At 33.5% G+C, this 18,346-nt stretch overlaps 1 protein-coding gene across 4 annotated transcripts in view; it reads left to right on the forward strand.

Annotated features, from left to right (window-relative positions):
* The window catches only part of Tsc22d2 (TSC22 domain family member 2), a 46,620-nt gene that overhangs the window by 15,561 nt on the left and 12,713 nt on the right, over nt 1–18,346 (forward strand). For 2 of the 4 annotated variants that reach the window (XM_029474916.1, XM_021158907.2), the window contains one exon: nt 7,159–9,009. The exons of the other annotated variants lie outside the window; for them this stretch is intronic. In XM_029474916.1, the coding sequence (XP_029330776.1) occupies nt 7,159–7,201 (43 nt within the window). In that variant the 3' untranslated portion in view covers nt 7,202–9,009. Of the gene's footprint in view, nt 1–7,158; nt 9,010–18,346 lie in introns of those variants that run through there. 4 annotated transcript variants of the gene reach the window in all.

Below are 18,346 nucleotides of genomic sequence, written 5' to 3' on the forward strand. Positions count from 1 at the left end.
TGTGAGCCACCATGTGGTTGCTGGGATTTGAACTCTGGACCTTCGGAAGAGCAGTCGGGTGCTCTTACCCACTGAGCCATCTCACCAGCCCCTTTTAACTTTTTATATGAAAAGAAAATTAAATGTGGGCTGGAGATACGGCTCAGTAATAGAGTAATTATACACATACGTGCACACATAGACACACAAGACAGTGGAAAATGACCAGCTTTATTAGTTCTAAACAAAAATAGAGAACAGTTTATACAATTTTATTTGGCACATCCCTATAGGCTTGTTAAGGGACACTGAGAAAGCATTGTGGTTCTATTTATTCATAACAGATGGGTTAAAGTTTTTTGTAATACTAGGCTTAAAATAGTAATTACAACTTTTGGCTTTGTTTTGGATCTCACCAAAAAGCCTAATTTTGGACTACTGTAAATTGGGAAGTTTGTCTTGTCTTCTCTTCTCTTTTTCTTTTCTTTTCTTTTCTTTTCTTTTCTTTTCTTTTCTTTTCTTTTCTTTTCTTTCTTTCTTTCTTTCTTTCTTTCTTTCTTTCTTTCTTTCTATTTGCCAGGTAAATGTTTTACAAAGGTAATTAATTCAATGATAAGTAGAACCATTCAAAGATTTAAGACAGTGGTTTTCAACCTTCCTAATGCTATGACCCTTTAATACAATTCTTCCTATTGTAGAAACCCCAACCATAAAACTATTTTGTTGCTAACTCATAACTAATTTTACTACTGTAATGAATCATAACAGTAAATACCTGATATACAGGATATCTGATATGTGACTCCCCCCACCAAAGGGATCACATCTACAGATTGAGAAACACTGATTTAGGAGGCCATATGTCCTTTATATGATCTATGTTATTTACATATTTTGAAGCATAAATTTTCATATCCTTGTTGCCTGATACCATATTTCAGGCTTCTGTTTCTGAAATCTTGGAATGATATTGAGTAGAGGTAACCTTTTTAAGATTTATTTGTATTAGGCAGAGGTATGCTACTTGTGTGTTATGGAGGCCAGAAAAGGACATCAAATTTGGATCTGGAGTAAAGGTGGTTGTGAGCTATCATGGATGCTAGTAACCAAACTTGGGTCCTCTGGAATAACTGGAAGAGCTCTTAACCACTGAGCCATCTCTCTAGTCCTGGGGATAGCTTTAAAAGCCAACTTTCAAGCTAGCTTTAAATAATTGTCCCAGAATATCTGAAGGTCCATGCTTACACCCAATTTTAAGGACTGAAACCTTTTTCTTCCTGACAGGATACTATCAATTTGCCAAGTCTTTACAATCAATAGGAATAACTAATATGCTATTACATATTAGCTTACCAGTTCTCCTTTGTTGCTTCCTGTATTTAAGTTAGAATTAACAATTTGAGAGACTTTTAAAATAGTCAGATTGCCTTTGTCTATATTCAGATCTTTTCTGAGGTGTCTAGTGTTTTTCTTGCTTATGTACTTAAATTGAACCCTTCCTTTTCATCATTTCATAGGTACCATTATAGTTTGTGTTCCTTACTTGTTGGTTTTGCAGAGACCTCAGGGCCAGTTGGTGAAAGTATCTACAAATATGAAAAGAGTGATACTATAGCCCCAAAATAATGCAACCCTTTCCTAAGCTCTGTTCATAATAATGTAGCTTATATAATTAGCTTTCTAGGTAGGAAGTAATATACTTGTGAAGTCAATTTTCTGTGATATCCTCACATACTAGCATTTTAGTGATATTAAATTTTGATTACCTTTTAAAAATTGTGCTCATTCTTAGATTTCTTTGGTCTACCTGGGTTCTTTTTGTTTTGTTTTGTTTTCAGAATTAGTTTAGAAGCCTGTTTCAATAATCATTGAGAATCAAACATCATTAAGAGGTTTTATCTATGAAAGTTTAGTGTAGGAATTATAGTAGACAGTTTTACCATCTCTTAATGGCATATCAGGAAGATAAAGGAGTGCTAGAGAAAAGGACATTTAGACTAAAGGGAGAAAATCAGACTGCTTATAAAAATTTGCCTTAGGGATAAGCACTTGGAATGTTTTGTCTTCATGAAGAAAGATAACCAGATACATGACCTACATAATTAAAAATGATGGCTCCTTTATAATATGCAAGCAGTTTCAACTTCACAAGGAGAGTTGGAGCCATTGGTCAAAGCTACTTCAGAAGGTAGCTTTCTTATTTGAAAAGTAGATAGAGTTTGTTATTACAGAGTTAAGAGAACTGAGGAAAAGGAGCATTCCAGTTAGAGAAACCATACTGTGGATCAGTGTGCAGATAGGTATATCTTATGTATTTGTGTGGGTTAGTATAATAAGAATAATTAGATTTGACTTACGTATATAAAAGCAACAGAGAAGAGCTTGATTGAACAGAGAAAAAATATGATTGTCTGAAAGTAGGAATCAATTAGTAAAATTTTACAGCTCATAGATTTTAAGCATCCAAAGAACTCCAAAGTGTCAAAAACCCAGTTGACTGAGGAAATGCTTATATTATAGGTTGCATTAGCAAAAGAATTAGTTTAGAAAAGCGAACATATATTGATGAGGTTTATGGTTTTAGCTGTTTTATGGATTAGTTGACAGACAATTAGAAATGATCCAGGTATGCAATTGCATAGAGAAATAAGATTAGAAGGTTTTGGGTTTTTTTCTTTTTCTGTAAAGTCCAAACTTCAGAAGAGGCCAGAATCCCAAGGAACAGACTAGGATAAGAGTAACAAGTAACATAAGTAGGATATGGATCAAACCAGAACTGTAAGCAGCACCACCTAACATTTAGAGACCAGAATTGAGATAGTGTGAAAAGTGTTTTAGAAATGGGGACACTCTGGGGATATTGCTTCTTAACAAAAAAGAAAAGAATGTTTGCATCTGCTCTTAGGCAGATTGTCTGCTTGCTGGAGTTTGAACCATAGTCTGAAGCTTACTCTTTGCGTTGGTTCCTAGATAATAACTCTTTTAGTTTTTCTATAGTTCATTCAGAACACTCGATATACCTGTTTTCTGCCCATCGATAGATTTCAGAATTGACAATCAGAAATAGTTTAGCAACTTAACCAGGCTAAATGGTTGTGTTTCTTCCTTTACCACCTGTTTTTGTTGTTTAAAGTACTCCACCTAAATCATCCATCCTACTTAGAGAGAGCATGGTAATTATGTTCAGTGTGAAATTTTAGATGAATTAAGAAGGTATTATATATATATTTCTCACTAAATTCTCTGGTTCTCAGAGAACCAGAGCTTTAAATAGCAGAAAATTCTAAATTAATTCAATAACCTATCACTTCATAGGAAATATTTGTTAAGAGAAGTCGTTTATTAGCCTGGCTCAGAATAAGAGAAAATTTAAATGCACCCTAAAATTACTAAAGTAAAACAAACAGGGTGTCTTTTGTTATTTTGTTTTTCCATTATATTCATCAACTGCTTAAAGTTTAGGTTCATACTTCAATATATTTAAACTCATGTATGGTTTGTAGCCTTTTGAGAAGAAATATCAGATGAAATTGTAATTATTTTTAAGATTTGGAGCAGTGGGAGAGATTTAAACTATAGCTGGTGTTCTTTGTGTGCCTGATCCATGCTCATGCTAAAAAAAAAAAAAAAATCATCGAATATTTTGGTTTTGGTGATCGATAAAGAGAACTTTTAAATAAATGCTATGGATTACCAAAAATCAGTTTCTATGTTTGGACTTTTAGTTGGCTACTTCTAAAATATTTGTTTTATTTAGAAGAAATACATTTTAATAGAAGAAACGAATTACAGTGTTTATTATCCTTTACTAAATATCGTTAAAAATAGTATCTTTGTTATGACAGTTTATCTTTTCAAAACTTGAAGATTCATTATAAATATGAAAAGATTTGGAGAATGCAACTTTTTTGTTGTTTTGGGGTTTTTTTGGTGGGGGGCTTTTTAATTCTATAGTTTTTGAGTCAGAAATAGTGGTATCCTCAATATATTAAAGTATGTGTGCGGGCAGTATGACTGTCACTGTCTATAGTTAGTTATTTATACTTATATAAGTATATAATATACTTGTCAGTGTATATTGTATCAGACATGGTGGCATGGGCCTTTAATAACAGCATTCAGGAGGCAAAGGATGATGGTTCTGAGTTTATGGTCAGCAACTTCCAGGACTACCAGAACTACACAGAGGAACCCTGTCTCAAAGAAAGTCAACAATTCAGAGTTGAATATGTAGTTTCCCATTAAGAAAGTATGAGGATTTCTTTACATATTCATGAATAGTATATAACTGGCTTCCATTTACTTTGTTATTCCATTTTATCCAATTTCAATTTTTTTATTTTGATATTACACACCCTTTGTAAATTTATAAATGTATATAGGGCTGAGTGATGTGACTTAGTGTTAATGATGAGTTTGCGTCTAATATATGTGAGGTTCTGGACACAAGCCTTATCACTGAAAAAGAAATAGAAGGAGGGTGGGCAAGGGAAATGACTCAGTGGTTAATCTTTGCCACACAAGCTTGAGGATCTTAGGTTGATTCTCGGCATGTACGTTTTGAAGGGGGTGGAGAAAAAAACAGCAAGAGCAATACACACCTGTTCAATTCCAGCACTGGAGAGGATCCATGGGCCTTTAAAGGTTAAGCCAATGAGAAGACCCTAGTTCAGAATCTAAGGTGGAGAACTGATGGAGGAAGACACTTGATGTTAACTTTTGGTCTCCTTATCTATTCCTTGACACATATAACACATATATACATGTTGACCCAAAAATAAAAAATATATGTCAGCATGTAGAGGCTTTTTACTGTGTCATAATATATTAGGTCTAACATTTGTTGTAGTTTCTATGTCAATTTCTGGGAACATGTGGTCTTCCCGTGCTTATTCTATCAGGACTATGTAGGTTAATTGCTTATCTTAGATGTTTAAGTTCATCTTTCTAATACATAATCTATGGAAAAACTATGTGTAAAAGTGTAGGGAACTTTGAATAGCCGTGCAATTATATCTACATATTTATGGGTAGTTGTATAGAATTTTTAGAATACTTTAAACATGGAATTGTGTTTGACTCTAAAGATACTCATTCAAGTGACAAAAAGGTTAGGGATTTGCCTGTCAGTGGTAGAGCATTCACCTATTCAAAGTCCTGGCACCTCGTTTGTCAAGCGATTTTTCACAGAAAGTTATTTGGGAAATCTTAACAAGCTTATTATTGAGTATCACTTTCAAATTAATATTTGGAAATTTTAAGCCGTTCATCTGTGCCCTCGTACTCATTGTTTTGTTCTGTTTTATTTTTCATAAAGAAAACTGAGCTAAGTTATGGTAAATATAAACTTAGTTCTTAACTTGAAACTTTCAAAAGCACTTTGTCAGTTAAGTGGGATTTCTCTTCCTAACAATAGAAATATTGTTAGATCATGGTTGATAATGTTAAAATTTCAAAAATCATCTGATTAATCTTTATTCATCTATAAGTACTTCAGCTAATTTATTTTAGAATTAGACTTTCCTACGATTTGGAACTTAAGTTTGAAGTAACTTGAAGTAACTCTTCAAATACTACCCTGTTCTATATAATAACTAATTCTTTAAAATGTGTGCTAAAGGAAAAAATTGAAATGGAAGTTTTGTATTTCTTAAACATAGTTTTTAAACTCTGAGATTATATTTGCATAATACATATGTATTTATTTTTTCCTATAAGCTTATCAGTATAATAACAGAAATTGCCTTATATATGGCTAATTTAATTCTATCTTCCAAAGCCTTCCTAGGCACTTACTGTAATACTGTGTTAGTTAGCAGACTTTAACAAAAAGTCAGATTGCTCGTTAAATGGCCAATTCATTCAGGCCTTCTAAACAAGCAAGTTACCAATGCTATCAATACGCATTTCAAGAAGCATTTAGCTTATTAAATAGGACTATATATTTTATTTTCTTGTGAGATTTTTCCCATAACAGAGTAAATCATCAAAATTAGACACTTTAAAAATATTGAGTGTTTTGATTGCTAGGATTATAACTAAACATTTTCAAAGACATTTGGTGATAGTTGATAAAGCAGTCACAGCTTTGGATAAATATGGATTTTTGCCTTCACCAGGTGATTTCATTTTAAACTTATGTGTTCAGAGGAAAAAATCCAATTCACATGATTTTAATGAAGTCAAGTGCGTTGTGAGATTACATTTGGAAAGATTGTATTTGTAAATAGCCACATATGATAGAAAAGTTGCATTCAAAGGTAAATCTGTGGTGGTGTAATGCACCTCATACACTTAGGTCAGACACCTTAGATAGCTGCAGAGTTTCCTTCCAAGACGGTCTGCAGTTCTGAACATACTGATCTTCCTCAGTAGTGGGTCTCTCTCTTTCTCCCTCCTCTTTGCTCCTACCATCTACTCATTAAATAATTTTATTTAGAGGATTATTTAGGTAAAACTGTATCCACAACTTTTGCCTTGGCTGTGGATCTCTGACAACTAAAAATAAAATATGAATTATACGACAGGATATGTTTTTAATGATGTCATTCTTTAGGGATTGAAATAGATGCTCATTAAGAAACTTTCTAGCAAAAAAATTAATAATTTAAGAAGATACTCTTTACAAGTAGTTTTGGCCATTTTTAAATATTTCCCCAGTTTCCAGGACCACTGTTGAATAATCCAGGATATACTATTTTTGTAAGCATGTGATGAAGTTTGTTCTTACCAACATAGCTACTTTAAAAATTGGGAGCATAGACAGACACATGGAATGCTGCTGTCTTATTTGTTGAAGTGATCCATGCAGATTTTATGATCTTGCCAACTATACTGGATTAGAGACATCCATGGACTTGGGCTAGAGAGTAGTGCTCCAGTGCATTCTGTAGTGTTCAATAAAAACTGTCTATATCCGGTTGTATGGTATTAAATCAGAATTTCTGGATCATGATCTTAAACTTTAATGGTTCCATTTCTATTTGACTCTTCACTGACAAGTATTCTGGTGGCCTGGAACTCCATGTTGGATTTTAAGTTTTAATCAAATCAAGTATTTCAAATTATTTTACATCTAAAAATATCAGTTGTGTGATCATGGTAAAACATGAACCTTTGCTATAAACAATTTTAAAGGCTATTTGATTACAGCACTTATTTACTTAAACTCTTTGCTAGAATTTTTTTTAGAATTCAGCATCGGAGGAGGAATGTGACATAATAATGATCGAAAGCCGAAAGTTTAAAAGTTGTGATGCCCTCACATGGTTGGAGGGTTATTCTAGCTTCTAAGGACTGAATGTTGTCCACAAGAGTGTCTCATCAGGTCATAAATTGGTAAGACTTAATGGATTAGATTTTATGTATTATACCTGATGTTGTTGTATTGAGATGACTATATGAACAAAATGAGCACGTTGTGTAATTAATAGTATAAAATATAAGTTAAAGTTAGAATTTTAACTACTTGATTATGTAATTATTTCAAAGTCTCACAAAGCACAAGCCTCTGTCTCTGTAGTATTAAACAACGCAGTTTAAAAAAGAAAGTGAAATCCTATATGATAGTAACATTAAATATTTTTATTGCATCTGTTATAGATGCTTACAGTTTAGTGAAAGCCCAAAATACTTTGCAGCTATTTTTCCAGGAAATATTTGAGAAATAATTTTTTTAAAGAAATATATCCATTTTCTTCATAACATATTGTATAAATTAATTTTATTTCTTTGGAGGGTTATTACTTTCTTCATAAAGGCCATCTTTGTTTCTAAACACAGCCAGTTTTTTCCAATTTTAATGTTGAGAATACTTACCATGGCAGTGTCACGTGAAAACAGTATATTAGATGTCAATATACTTGTTTTTATATCTTGAAAATTAATTTCTCTCAGAATTCTCTCCTTAGAAAACAACTTGTTTTATGTACCTTCCTTGGCTTGTTTTCTGAAGCTGTGTTTTAATAAATTGGACTCTTACTAGGATTTAGGTGAGGATAAGTAAGATCTTTATTTTTCATATTTTGAAAATGAAGAAAAAAGGATGGGCTAAGTTGTATATAGTTATAGAACTAATGTTCTTATTAAGGTATTATATAAAAACTACAAAGCTATCAAGAACTATTTGGGGTTACTTTCTAAGAAAGCTAAAAGGTGTGGGTGATACTAAGCAAGCCACTGTAGCCGTTGCAACTTTATACTCAAGCAGACATAGGTCTTTGTCCGGTGTCCCCTTAGCCACATTCATGCCTACACTGTCTTCTCAATAAAATCCTCAGTTGTTTCTCGTGTGGTTTTTATAACTACTCTGTAGCTTAAATTCCTTCAAGTAGTGATTGTGAGTGTGGAAATAAAATAAACCATCAAATTCTTTATTATTCTATAGACTTCTTGTTTCTTCAGTTTTCTATAACAAATCTTCATAACCCAACAAAGAGAATATCTAGTTTGTCTAGTGTATGTTTAATAGTTAAAGGCTTCAGAAAATTGTAAATATAGGAACTTAAAGTAGAATAGTGCAGTCATACGTAAAATGTTAAGAGCATTGATCAGATCTTTAAGAGTAGTTAATATCAATACTGACTATTTGGCTCTGCTTGGTGGCATGTGCCTTTAATCCTAGCACTCCAGAGTAAGAGGTAGAGGATCTCTGGAGTTCATCCTGGTCTACATAGCAAGCTCTAGGACAGCTGGGACTATATAGTGAGACCTTCTCTGAAAAATAACAAGCAAACAAAGTGAGTAGGTTTTGTTTTAAAAGGCAAGTCTTGTTAGTCACCCAGGTGTATGATTTGCAACAGGAATTTTTAACAAGTCCATTGATCCTACTGATTTTCACTAATAATTGATCTTAACAGAGAAGGATAGAACAAATCAGAGCCTAGCTGCTCTAGTTTTAAATTTTCATGCTGTTAGGTGTGGTGGCACATGCCTTTAATCCCAGCACTTGGGAGGAAGAGTTAGGCAGATATCTGAGTTCAAGGCCAGCCTGCTCCAAGAATCAAGCTCCTGGAAAGCCAGAATGACAGAGAAATCCTATCTTTTTGTTTAGTGGTGGGCCTAGGGGAGGGTTAGGATTTCCTTCCTTCTTTTCTTTTCTTTTCTTTTCTTTTCTTTTCTTTTCTTTTCTTTTCTTTTCTTTTCTTTTCTTTTCTTTTCTTTTCTTTCAGAATTATTTATTTTATGTGTATGAAAACACTGTAGCTGTCTTCAGCCAGACACACCAGAAGAGGGCATTAGATCCCATTACAGATGGTTGAGAACCACCATGTGGTTGCTGGGAATTGAACTCAGGACCTCTGGAAGAGCAGTCATCCGCTGAGCCATCTCTCCAGGCCCCCAGGAATTCTTACACTGTCAATCCTTGTTTAAGTTTTGATTCAGATTTTCTACAAGCTAGTTGTATTTCTGCTGCTGTTAGACATATCTCACTTAGTTTTTCTAAATCAGAATTATATAAATCATCTATCAGTAACCCTGATAGTTTGTTTTGTTTTGGGTTTTTTGGAGTTTGGTTTGTGGCAGGGTGCGTGGAACTTGTGTAGACTGGGTAGCCTTGGATTCAAAAAGGCTCCTCCTTTCTGCCTCCAGAATGCTATTATATTACCATTCCTATCAAATTTTCTTGTTTTGCAGAGAAGGAAATTGAAGCATGGAGAGATTAAATAATGCATTATATAGCCATTAAGTGGTGGCACTAGGAGTCATATTTAGTTTTCATTGGATATATATATATATGCTCTCAGTATGCTGGCATGGAGAGTAACCCTAGAGACCATGGTAGATAAGTTTATATTATTCAAAAACACAAAATACATAATTTTAATTCTCATTGAATTAGAGTTTAATGTGTCATTCTCTATTAGAAAATCACCCTTTAATTCATAAAGTATTTCCAAAATACATGCCATAAATTGTATAGCGTCCAAAATTAATTTTTGCATTAGGAAACATTTTGTTCAAGTTTAATGCTTCTGATTGTCAGCAAATAAATATCTATTGTAATACTTTTTTTTTTTTTTCAAAAAAGTCTTTAGCCCACAAGATAGAGAGGTTGAAGGTGTTTGATACCGAATTCCAATGACCCCATTTCAATCTCCATGATTCATGTAAGGGTGGAAAGGAGAAAACCAACTCCCACAAGTTGTCCTCTGACCTTCATGTGCACGTCATGGCATGTGCATGTGTGTGCATGTACACAAACACTAAATTAAATAAATAATGCAAAACACTAAAGTCTTAGTTCCAATTAGAATAGTATTAAATGAAATTATTGTGAAATTTACCCTTTAATAGTCAAGTTTTATAAATAGCAAACAATAAGGAGGCTGTTTTAAAAGTCTAATTGCATATATTTTCTAGGATAGTCAAACTCTACTAAATTCATTATAAGAATTTCTTTGTGAATTTTTACTTTGTTATAAATAATTCCATGGAGAAATCACATTTATTTTTACTTTTGAAACATTAAGCAAAATTTCTTCTAGGTACATGAGCCTTTAACCATTTTATGTGATTTGCATATATCTTTTTGGTTTTAATTTTATATCTCATTGAGTTCCAAGCCTTACAACATTTTATTTAAATTTTAAATATAGAGAACAATTAAACATTTAAAGTTTTGTGTGCTGAATATGACCTAAAGCTGAGCATGGTGATACACACCTCTAATTCTAGCACTTAGAAAGTGGAGGCAGGAGAATTGAAGGGTTTGAAGATAGTCAAATTTGATGAGACCCCGTCTCAAAACAGTAGAGCTGTTGATATAGTTTCATGATACATTGATTGCCTTAAATGTACAGTGTTTTGGGTTCAGTCTACATCAGCACATAATAAATGGGAAGAGAGAGGGATGGTAAAGTTTAATCCAAAATGGTACTGTTTAAAACAAGTTCAAGTCAAAAATACTAAGAGTTTGCAGATACATTCACATTGTTTGCAGAAAAAGAAACTATTCAATGCCACAATTAAAAGATATGTAATCAGAATATGAAAATCTTTAAAGTATTATTTTTGAGAATACATTTATACCTCATCTTCTTTAGTAGTAATACTTTTATGTTTTCAAAAATAAAACTGTGGAAAGTTTAGACAAAAAAGAAGAAAAAGTTACCTAATCTAACTTTCTACCACAATTACTGTCCCAGTTTTTATATATTTCCCTTTAGACTTTTGAGTTACATGCATAAATACACACGTGCATACATGCACATACACATATGAACACATAATGAGTGTGTGTACTAATAATGGTAACTGTAAAATTTTTCAGTACTTTTTAAACATTTAAAGTTTTGTGTGCTGAATATGACTTAAAGCTGAGCATGGTGATACACATGTACTTTTTAAGCTAATATAAAGTAAAACTTGTATGTGATAGTAAACTTCGTTTTGCTATTGTGACAAAACACTTGAGAGAGTAATTTAAGGGAAGGGTTTATTTTGGCTCATAGCTTCATAGACCTCAATCCAAGTTTTGCTTTTGGATGTAGAGAGAGGTACAACATCATAGTGGAAAGTATGAAAGGAAGGGTCTTGCACACATAACATACTCATCAAAAGCATATCCTATGATCTACTTCTTCCAACTAGATTTCTAACTCCTAAGAGCGAGCCCATTAGCACCCTCATGATATAGTCACCACCTCAGCAGGGACCAAGCCAGAGAAACTTCATATCCAAACTGCATTACTCTGCCTCAGCCTCCAAAAATTTACAGTTGTCTTTAATGCAAAATTCATTCAGTAAACATCAAAGTTCCAGCATTGTTCCACAGGGAAAGTCCCTCTAAGACTCCAACAAATTCATACCTATTAGCCTGCATTAAAAACAAAAACAAGTTATATACTTCCAGTTTGCCCACAGGATAAACATTGCCATTCCAATGGTAAAGGAGACATAGACATGAAGAATTGAACCAAAACAAAACCAAGCCCCAGGAGAATAGACAATAAATCCTCTAGCTCCTTATGTGGCATCTGCTACATACAGTGGCATGATATGCACTCTATGCACTCTTACACACTTAGCCAGCCCTTACTCCTCTGGCCTTGCTGGTTGCAGCATACATGACCTCTCTACTGGGCTGGCTCTGTTCATTGCCTATGGCTTTCCTTGGAAAATACCCTGTGTTTTTGTCATCTCTGACTTTCTGGAATCTTCATGTCAGCTTAAGGATAACTTTTACAACTTCACATAATTGACTTTTCCAGGGTTCCCACAGGGATTCTAATCTTGCCACACATTGCATGGCTTTCAAGACTTCCTTTGGATATCAGTGGAAGTTTCTATGGCTTCTCCGTGTTTAAGTTATGTATGGCTAGAAAGCCAGCATCACTTAGATGATACCAAAAAGATGATTACTACCACATAACACATGAAATACCGAAGAATGTATATGGTCTAGTTAGCTATTCTTATAGCTGTCCTAATTATAAGTGTAGGCCTCCATTTGTGGTCATATAAGTTATAGTACTAATATAACCATAGTTCCAAAATGGTAAGGAGGTATTGCTTAAAAGAAATCACAATTTTAATTTTAGAAATTACAAAGATGTCTTTTCTTTGGAGTTGTTATTTACCTCTTAGATAATAGTTGTCTTAGTTGTCGATAACCTCTTAGGGTTATTTGTACTCAAATCTATTAATACTAAAAAGAATAAAATGTCTTGGAATTTCTTCGTGCTCCAAAATCTCATTTACTAAGAACTCCCACTAATTATTAGGCATTTTAAATGCATTATGAATCATCTTTATCTCATCTATCTAAATCTTCAAATCCTTGTCCTGCTCTGCTCATCTTCAGAATAACTTGGCTTCTTTTACTTCCTTTTAGACTCATTTCTGATCAAATTGTCAAAGGGATTGGTCAGTTGAAAGGAATTCATAGATAGGTATTTCTGAAATATGAATATGGAATTCATATTTTCACTGGATTTGATCTCTGAACCTAATAATTGTAACGTGAAAAATCTTCATTATCTGAAAGATTGGGAGTTTAGAAAGTCCAAGTTTTTTTTGTGAAATCTTTCTTTATCATCATGCTCAGGATAGAACTGCTGTGTTTCATCATGCAATAGCCAGCAACCAATAGAAAATAAAATAAATAAAAACAAATGTAAAGAACATTTTAGAATGAGTACGCATTAAAGGCTAGGTTCACAACCAAAAAAAGGATAGGAAGTGCTGTACTTATTGGCTTGACTTTCACTAACCTTATTTGGGAGAGCTGCTCCTACTAACTGTTCCTTTGAGACTCTTATAGTCATTTTTAATCATTTAAATACCTGATAAGTTTCTACATCTTTGTCCTGGCATGCACAACATAGTGCCAATTTCAAACTGATCTTTACAATTGTAACTAGATAATATATTAAACATTACAAGCTGTGTTTCATCATTTTCTTTGTAAATATGTTAAATATTAGTCATATTCAGAATATATAAGAAGACCCCTGAGATGGATAGTTCCTGCTGTCAAGGTTTACACTAAGGCTACATTTGATAAAGAGAGCAAACAGAATTGAATGGTGAAGGAATCAGAAGACTATTGACAAGACAGAGGCGGCTAATGAAGGCCTGAAAGGAACAGATGTCTTATCTAAATTAATATAACAAATATATCAGGCCATGATAGAAATTTCGAATTCCTCATAAAGACTTTATATAAAACTGAGGCCCATAGGGTGGTTCAGTGAATAAAGGTACCTGCCACCATACTTGACGATTCCTAGAAAGAAAACAAATCAACTCCAAATCTCACAAGTTGTCATCTGACTTCCGTATAGATACATCCCACACAATACATTAAATGTAATTTTTAGAAAAAAAATTTTTTTTAAATAACAAACATTTATTGGTCTCACTTATGGTAGAAAGGGGCTGGAGAGATGGTTCAGCGCTTAAGGGCACTGACTGCTTTTCCAGTGGTACTGAGTTCAAGTCCCAGCAACCACATGATGGCTTATAACCATCTATAATGGGATCTGATGCCTTCTGGTGTGTTTGAAGACAACTACAGTGTACTCATATGCATAAAATAAATTTTGAAAAAGCTTTTAAAGGTTTTACATAAGCTGAGGTAAACAATTATTGTGACATTCTTCCATTTAAATTTCACTGTTACCTACAATATAATTCAATATCAATTCGGAAATATGATTCACCTTTAAACTAGAAAGTTGTTAAAAGCTGATCATGTGCCACTCTTTTTACCATTCTTCTTTAATGGAAAAACAAAATCTGAAACCCTTGTATATTTTCCTAGTGCTACTTTCCTAGTGCCTTTATTCTGCACCAGACTCTTAACTGAAAGTCTAAAGCAGTAAAAGACTAGGATAATAAATGGTTTAAGCAAAACAGCACTGTATCCCAGTGTTTCTGGGTTGTTTTGTTATTGTTATCATTTTGTAATATTTATTGTTAGTTTCACATAACACTAAAAAAAGGCCCGGAATATTTTGAGTTATACTTTGTTATAAATTTTATGTTAAATTGATTCTGTTACATTCCAATAGCAATTGTTAATTTTTTTCTACAGTAACTATTATATTTTATTATTATATATTTATATTATTATATATTATATTTTACTATTATATTTAATTATATTTTATACTGTTAAGCTCTGACGATCTAAGAATTTAGATAGATTTATTACTGTGTAGTCTACATAAATGCTGTTTCTTAAGCCTTAATACCAGTTTCAATCTCAAATTAATTGTACCTATTTTAGAATTTTATGAAGTCTTAAAATTTGACTAACAGAACAAAAAAAAAAGTAAATCTAGTAGGATATAATTAGAATTGTTTAAAATTCTTTGGAATAGCAGTAAACATGTTTTTAATAACTAAGCATAATTAATTTCTTACTATTTCATGGCCTCAGGACCTTAATTCTTAATTTGTACTTTAAGATAATTTTAAAAGGCTGACCTTACAGGGTCAGAAGACTAGGTAACTGTTTCAAACAGTAGAATGAACTCATCGAATCTTGTGTTTTCATAAGACCTTTTGACAGGCTTCCATTAGCATGCAATAACTGTGACCCCCCCCCCCAACCTTACAGATGAGGCTGGTCATAGTATGTTAACTCTATAGGATACACCTTCTAGTAAATTGGATAGAAGTTAGATGTAAAAACAACTGGAAGCTGAAACAGGAAAATTACATGTTTGAAGCTAACCTGGGTTATGTAGCGAGGTCCTATCTTGAACAGCAACAACAACAAAAACTTTCTAATCCAAAAGTTTATGCTCTTAAAAATGTAATATTCTTTGAGAATTCAATTTTTGACTTAGACAACAGATGACAGGTAGGTAAGATGTTTTACCTCCCAAAATGGCTACATCACCATGAAACAGAGCAAAGGGGACTTTAATGAAATGATGGCCTAAACAGCATTGTGCTTAATCTGTGCTGTCTTTTATTTGTTAAAGGTGTTCGTTTATTCAGAGTTAAGATTGTAATTTTTACACATCTCAACTGTAAAACATTGATTGGTTTATTAAAAGCCAAATTGATTTATTAAAACACAATGTATTGATACACACCAGAAATCACAGCACTCCAGAGGAAGAAGGGGGTAGGGTTGCAAGTTTTAGACCAGCCTGTACTACATGATGAAATCCTAAGCAAAATAAAGCAAGCAGATATTTCCTCAATAAAGAATACTCTTTATTTCCTTAAGGAACAATGACTGTTTGGTGTTATTACTTTAATCCAAACAAGAAGCAAGCAATTACCTATTCAGAAACCTCAAGATATTCTCTTATAGCTTCTGGGTTTAGTCCAGTTTTAAAACAATCCCTTGACAACCTTCATTTTAAATTATTACTACCCTGGACATTTTTATTTATTACTACCATGGATGAGGGTAGATTATGAGTGAAGGAACATAAAATAGTAAAGAAAAATTAGTAACCTTTGAATGTGGTTTAGCTGTGGGATCTTAGTGGCTAATCTTAAAACTTATTTTTTTCATTTGTATTGTCCATAGAGTTTTTCTAGAATGCAGGTTTAAATATCTTTTCTATGAAGAAGTGAGCATAACTGAAAATAGCTATAAAATGGGTAAGAACTATGTACTCATTGCTATATTTGAATTTTACTTAAGTTTACAGAGGAATAGTTTGATTTTCATTTTGATCAAGTCTCATGTAGAAATGGGATTGAGAGGATCTGTTCACAAATGTCTGTTAAGGTGTAAGAAGCAGTATGTTAGGTTCTTGAGAGAGGAGATAGTTTGAGGCTATTGATTAAATAGTATTTCTAAAAAACTATACATGCTTTCTCAAGCCCATCTTACTCTAACCTTTCCCAGTGTGCTTCCCATTTTATCTTTTAACTTTAAGCATGCTCATTTTCTTCTAACAACTCTTAGATCTAGAGCTCTTGTCCCGAGACTCCTGGAGTTCTAGGTACCTACTTCCTGTGTCTTCTTTCTGTATTTCTCTGCAGGGTTCATATTTCAGGTGAAACAAACTCATTTAATCCCTTTCCTACTTTACCTAAAAATCTAGCTGCCTCCATTATCATTATCCAATTCCAGATTGTCCTAGTCCCTGTCCCCTTCCTCCTTGCATTTCTTTATGGTAGAGTCCCTTTCCCTCTTCATCTGTTTGCTCTCTCATGTTTTCTATGCTTCAGTTGTAAAACCCCTTTTTAACCTTAAGTACATAGTACTGTTTTATACCTATGAATCTATCTGCTTCTGCTCCTCTCTTCTTTTTTTCTTCTACCACCTTATTACCAGTTCCTGCACAGAGAGGGAAAGAAACAATATTTACTTGGTAATACTATTTCATAAACCTCTAAAACCAATTGATAAAGGAATGTCTAATAAGAGTAATTTGCCAAAGGACAAATGACTTGAGGTAAAGCCAGGCTACACTATATCTACTAATTCCATATCTAGTGATCCTACCACCCCTAGATGCTGCTAAATTTTCTTATAACCAATGTTCTTTGGCTGGCATCCTTGGTATAGAAAAGGCAGAGTATGCATTATCTCATAAAGTTGTCTTTTCACCTTGACCATAAACCATTGTAGTCTCCTCACGGGCAGAAAATAAACAAATCAATGTAATTAAAGATTTAAAAATATTTTCACTTGTTATATTTGTATCTGTACCATATGAATGCCTGATTACCATGGAGGTCAAAAGATATCAAATCCCTGGGACTGGAGTTGCTGACAGACGTGAGCTGCCATGTGAATACTGGGAATCAAACCTGGGTCCTCTGCAAGAGCAGGAAGTGTTTCTTAACAACTGAACCATCTCTCCTGTCCCCCCTTTTAAGATTTACTTATTTTTATTTTGTGTGTATGAATATATGAATGCATGTGAAATCAATGTAAAATTTTAAAATGGCAAGTATTTAGCTACAAACTAAAAAATGAGGAATGAGATTCAGAGCTATTTCCAAATTGATTTATTCTGAGTGTAAAATTGTCAGTGTCCACTATCTAGGAAGAATCACCATAAAGAAACACAGTAAATGTAGGAAACACTTTGTATAAAAAGAGAAAAGAGGCCTCACAATTAGCACAGCAAGTGACACGGGATTTAAGTATACAATTTTTTTTTTAATTAAACCTTTAAATAAGAGAAAACTTGAGCTGAGAGGGGAAAAAAATTATCCCAGAAGTACTTGGGAAGAAAGAGATAAGCAAAGATGCTGGAAAAAAAGGATAATAGAGCCCTTGCCAGGCGTGCAGAAGACACTGGGCCCCAGCCTCAGCATCATTTAAAAAAAAAAAAAAAAAAAAAAAAAAAAAGGAGTAAAGGAACCTTGGAGAGTGTATAATGAAATGAAGAATTTGCAGTTTGAAATTTGAATGGTATTTGAAATGGGTTTAGGAAAAAACAAAGTAGTTCATTTCTGTGATCTAGCACTGTAGATGTAGAAGCAGGAGGATCAAGAGAATTGACAGCTAGGGGCTGGGCAGTGAGCACACTGGTACAGAGAAGTGGTTGCTCTTCCAGAAGACTAGGATTGAGTTGCCAACCCCCACATGGTAACGCGAAACCAGCCTCTAACTCTGGCTCCAGGGGGATCTGGCACCCTCTTCTGACCTTCTTGAGCATTGCATGCATGTGGTGCATAAACATACATGTAGGCAAAACACCCCTACATATAAAATATAAAAAGTTCAAAGTTGGGATGGTGAGACAGTTTACCAGATAAAGGCCAAGCCAGATGACCTGAGTTCTATATCCTGCAATTACTTAGTAGGAGAGAACCGGCAACCCCAAGTTGTCCTTTGACCTCAGCGTGAACATAAAAGAGGCCAAATCCAGCCTCAACTAATGAGCTGCTACAAATAAATAAATAAATAAATAAATAAATAAATAAATAAATAGTT

This window comes from Mus caroli, chromosome 3, assembly GCF_900094665.2.
Source record: "Mus caroli chromosome 3, CAROLI_EIJ_v1.1, whole genome shotgun sequence".
NCBI lineage: Eukaryota > Metazoa > Chordata > Mammalia > Rodentia > Muridae > Mus > Mus caroli.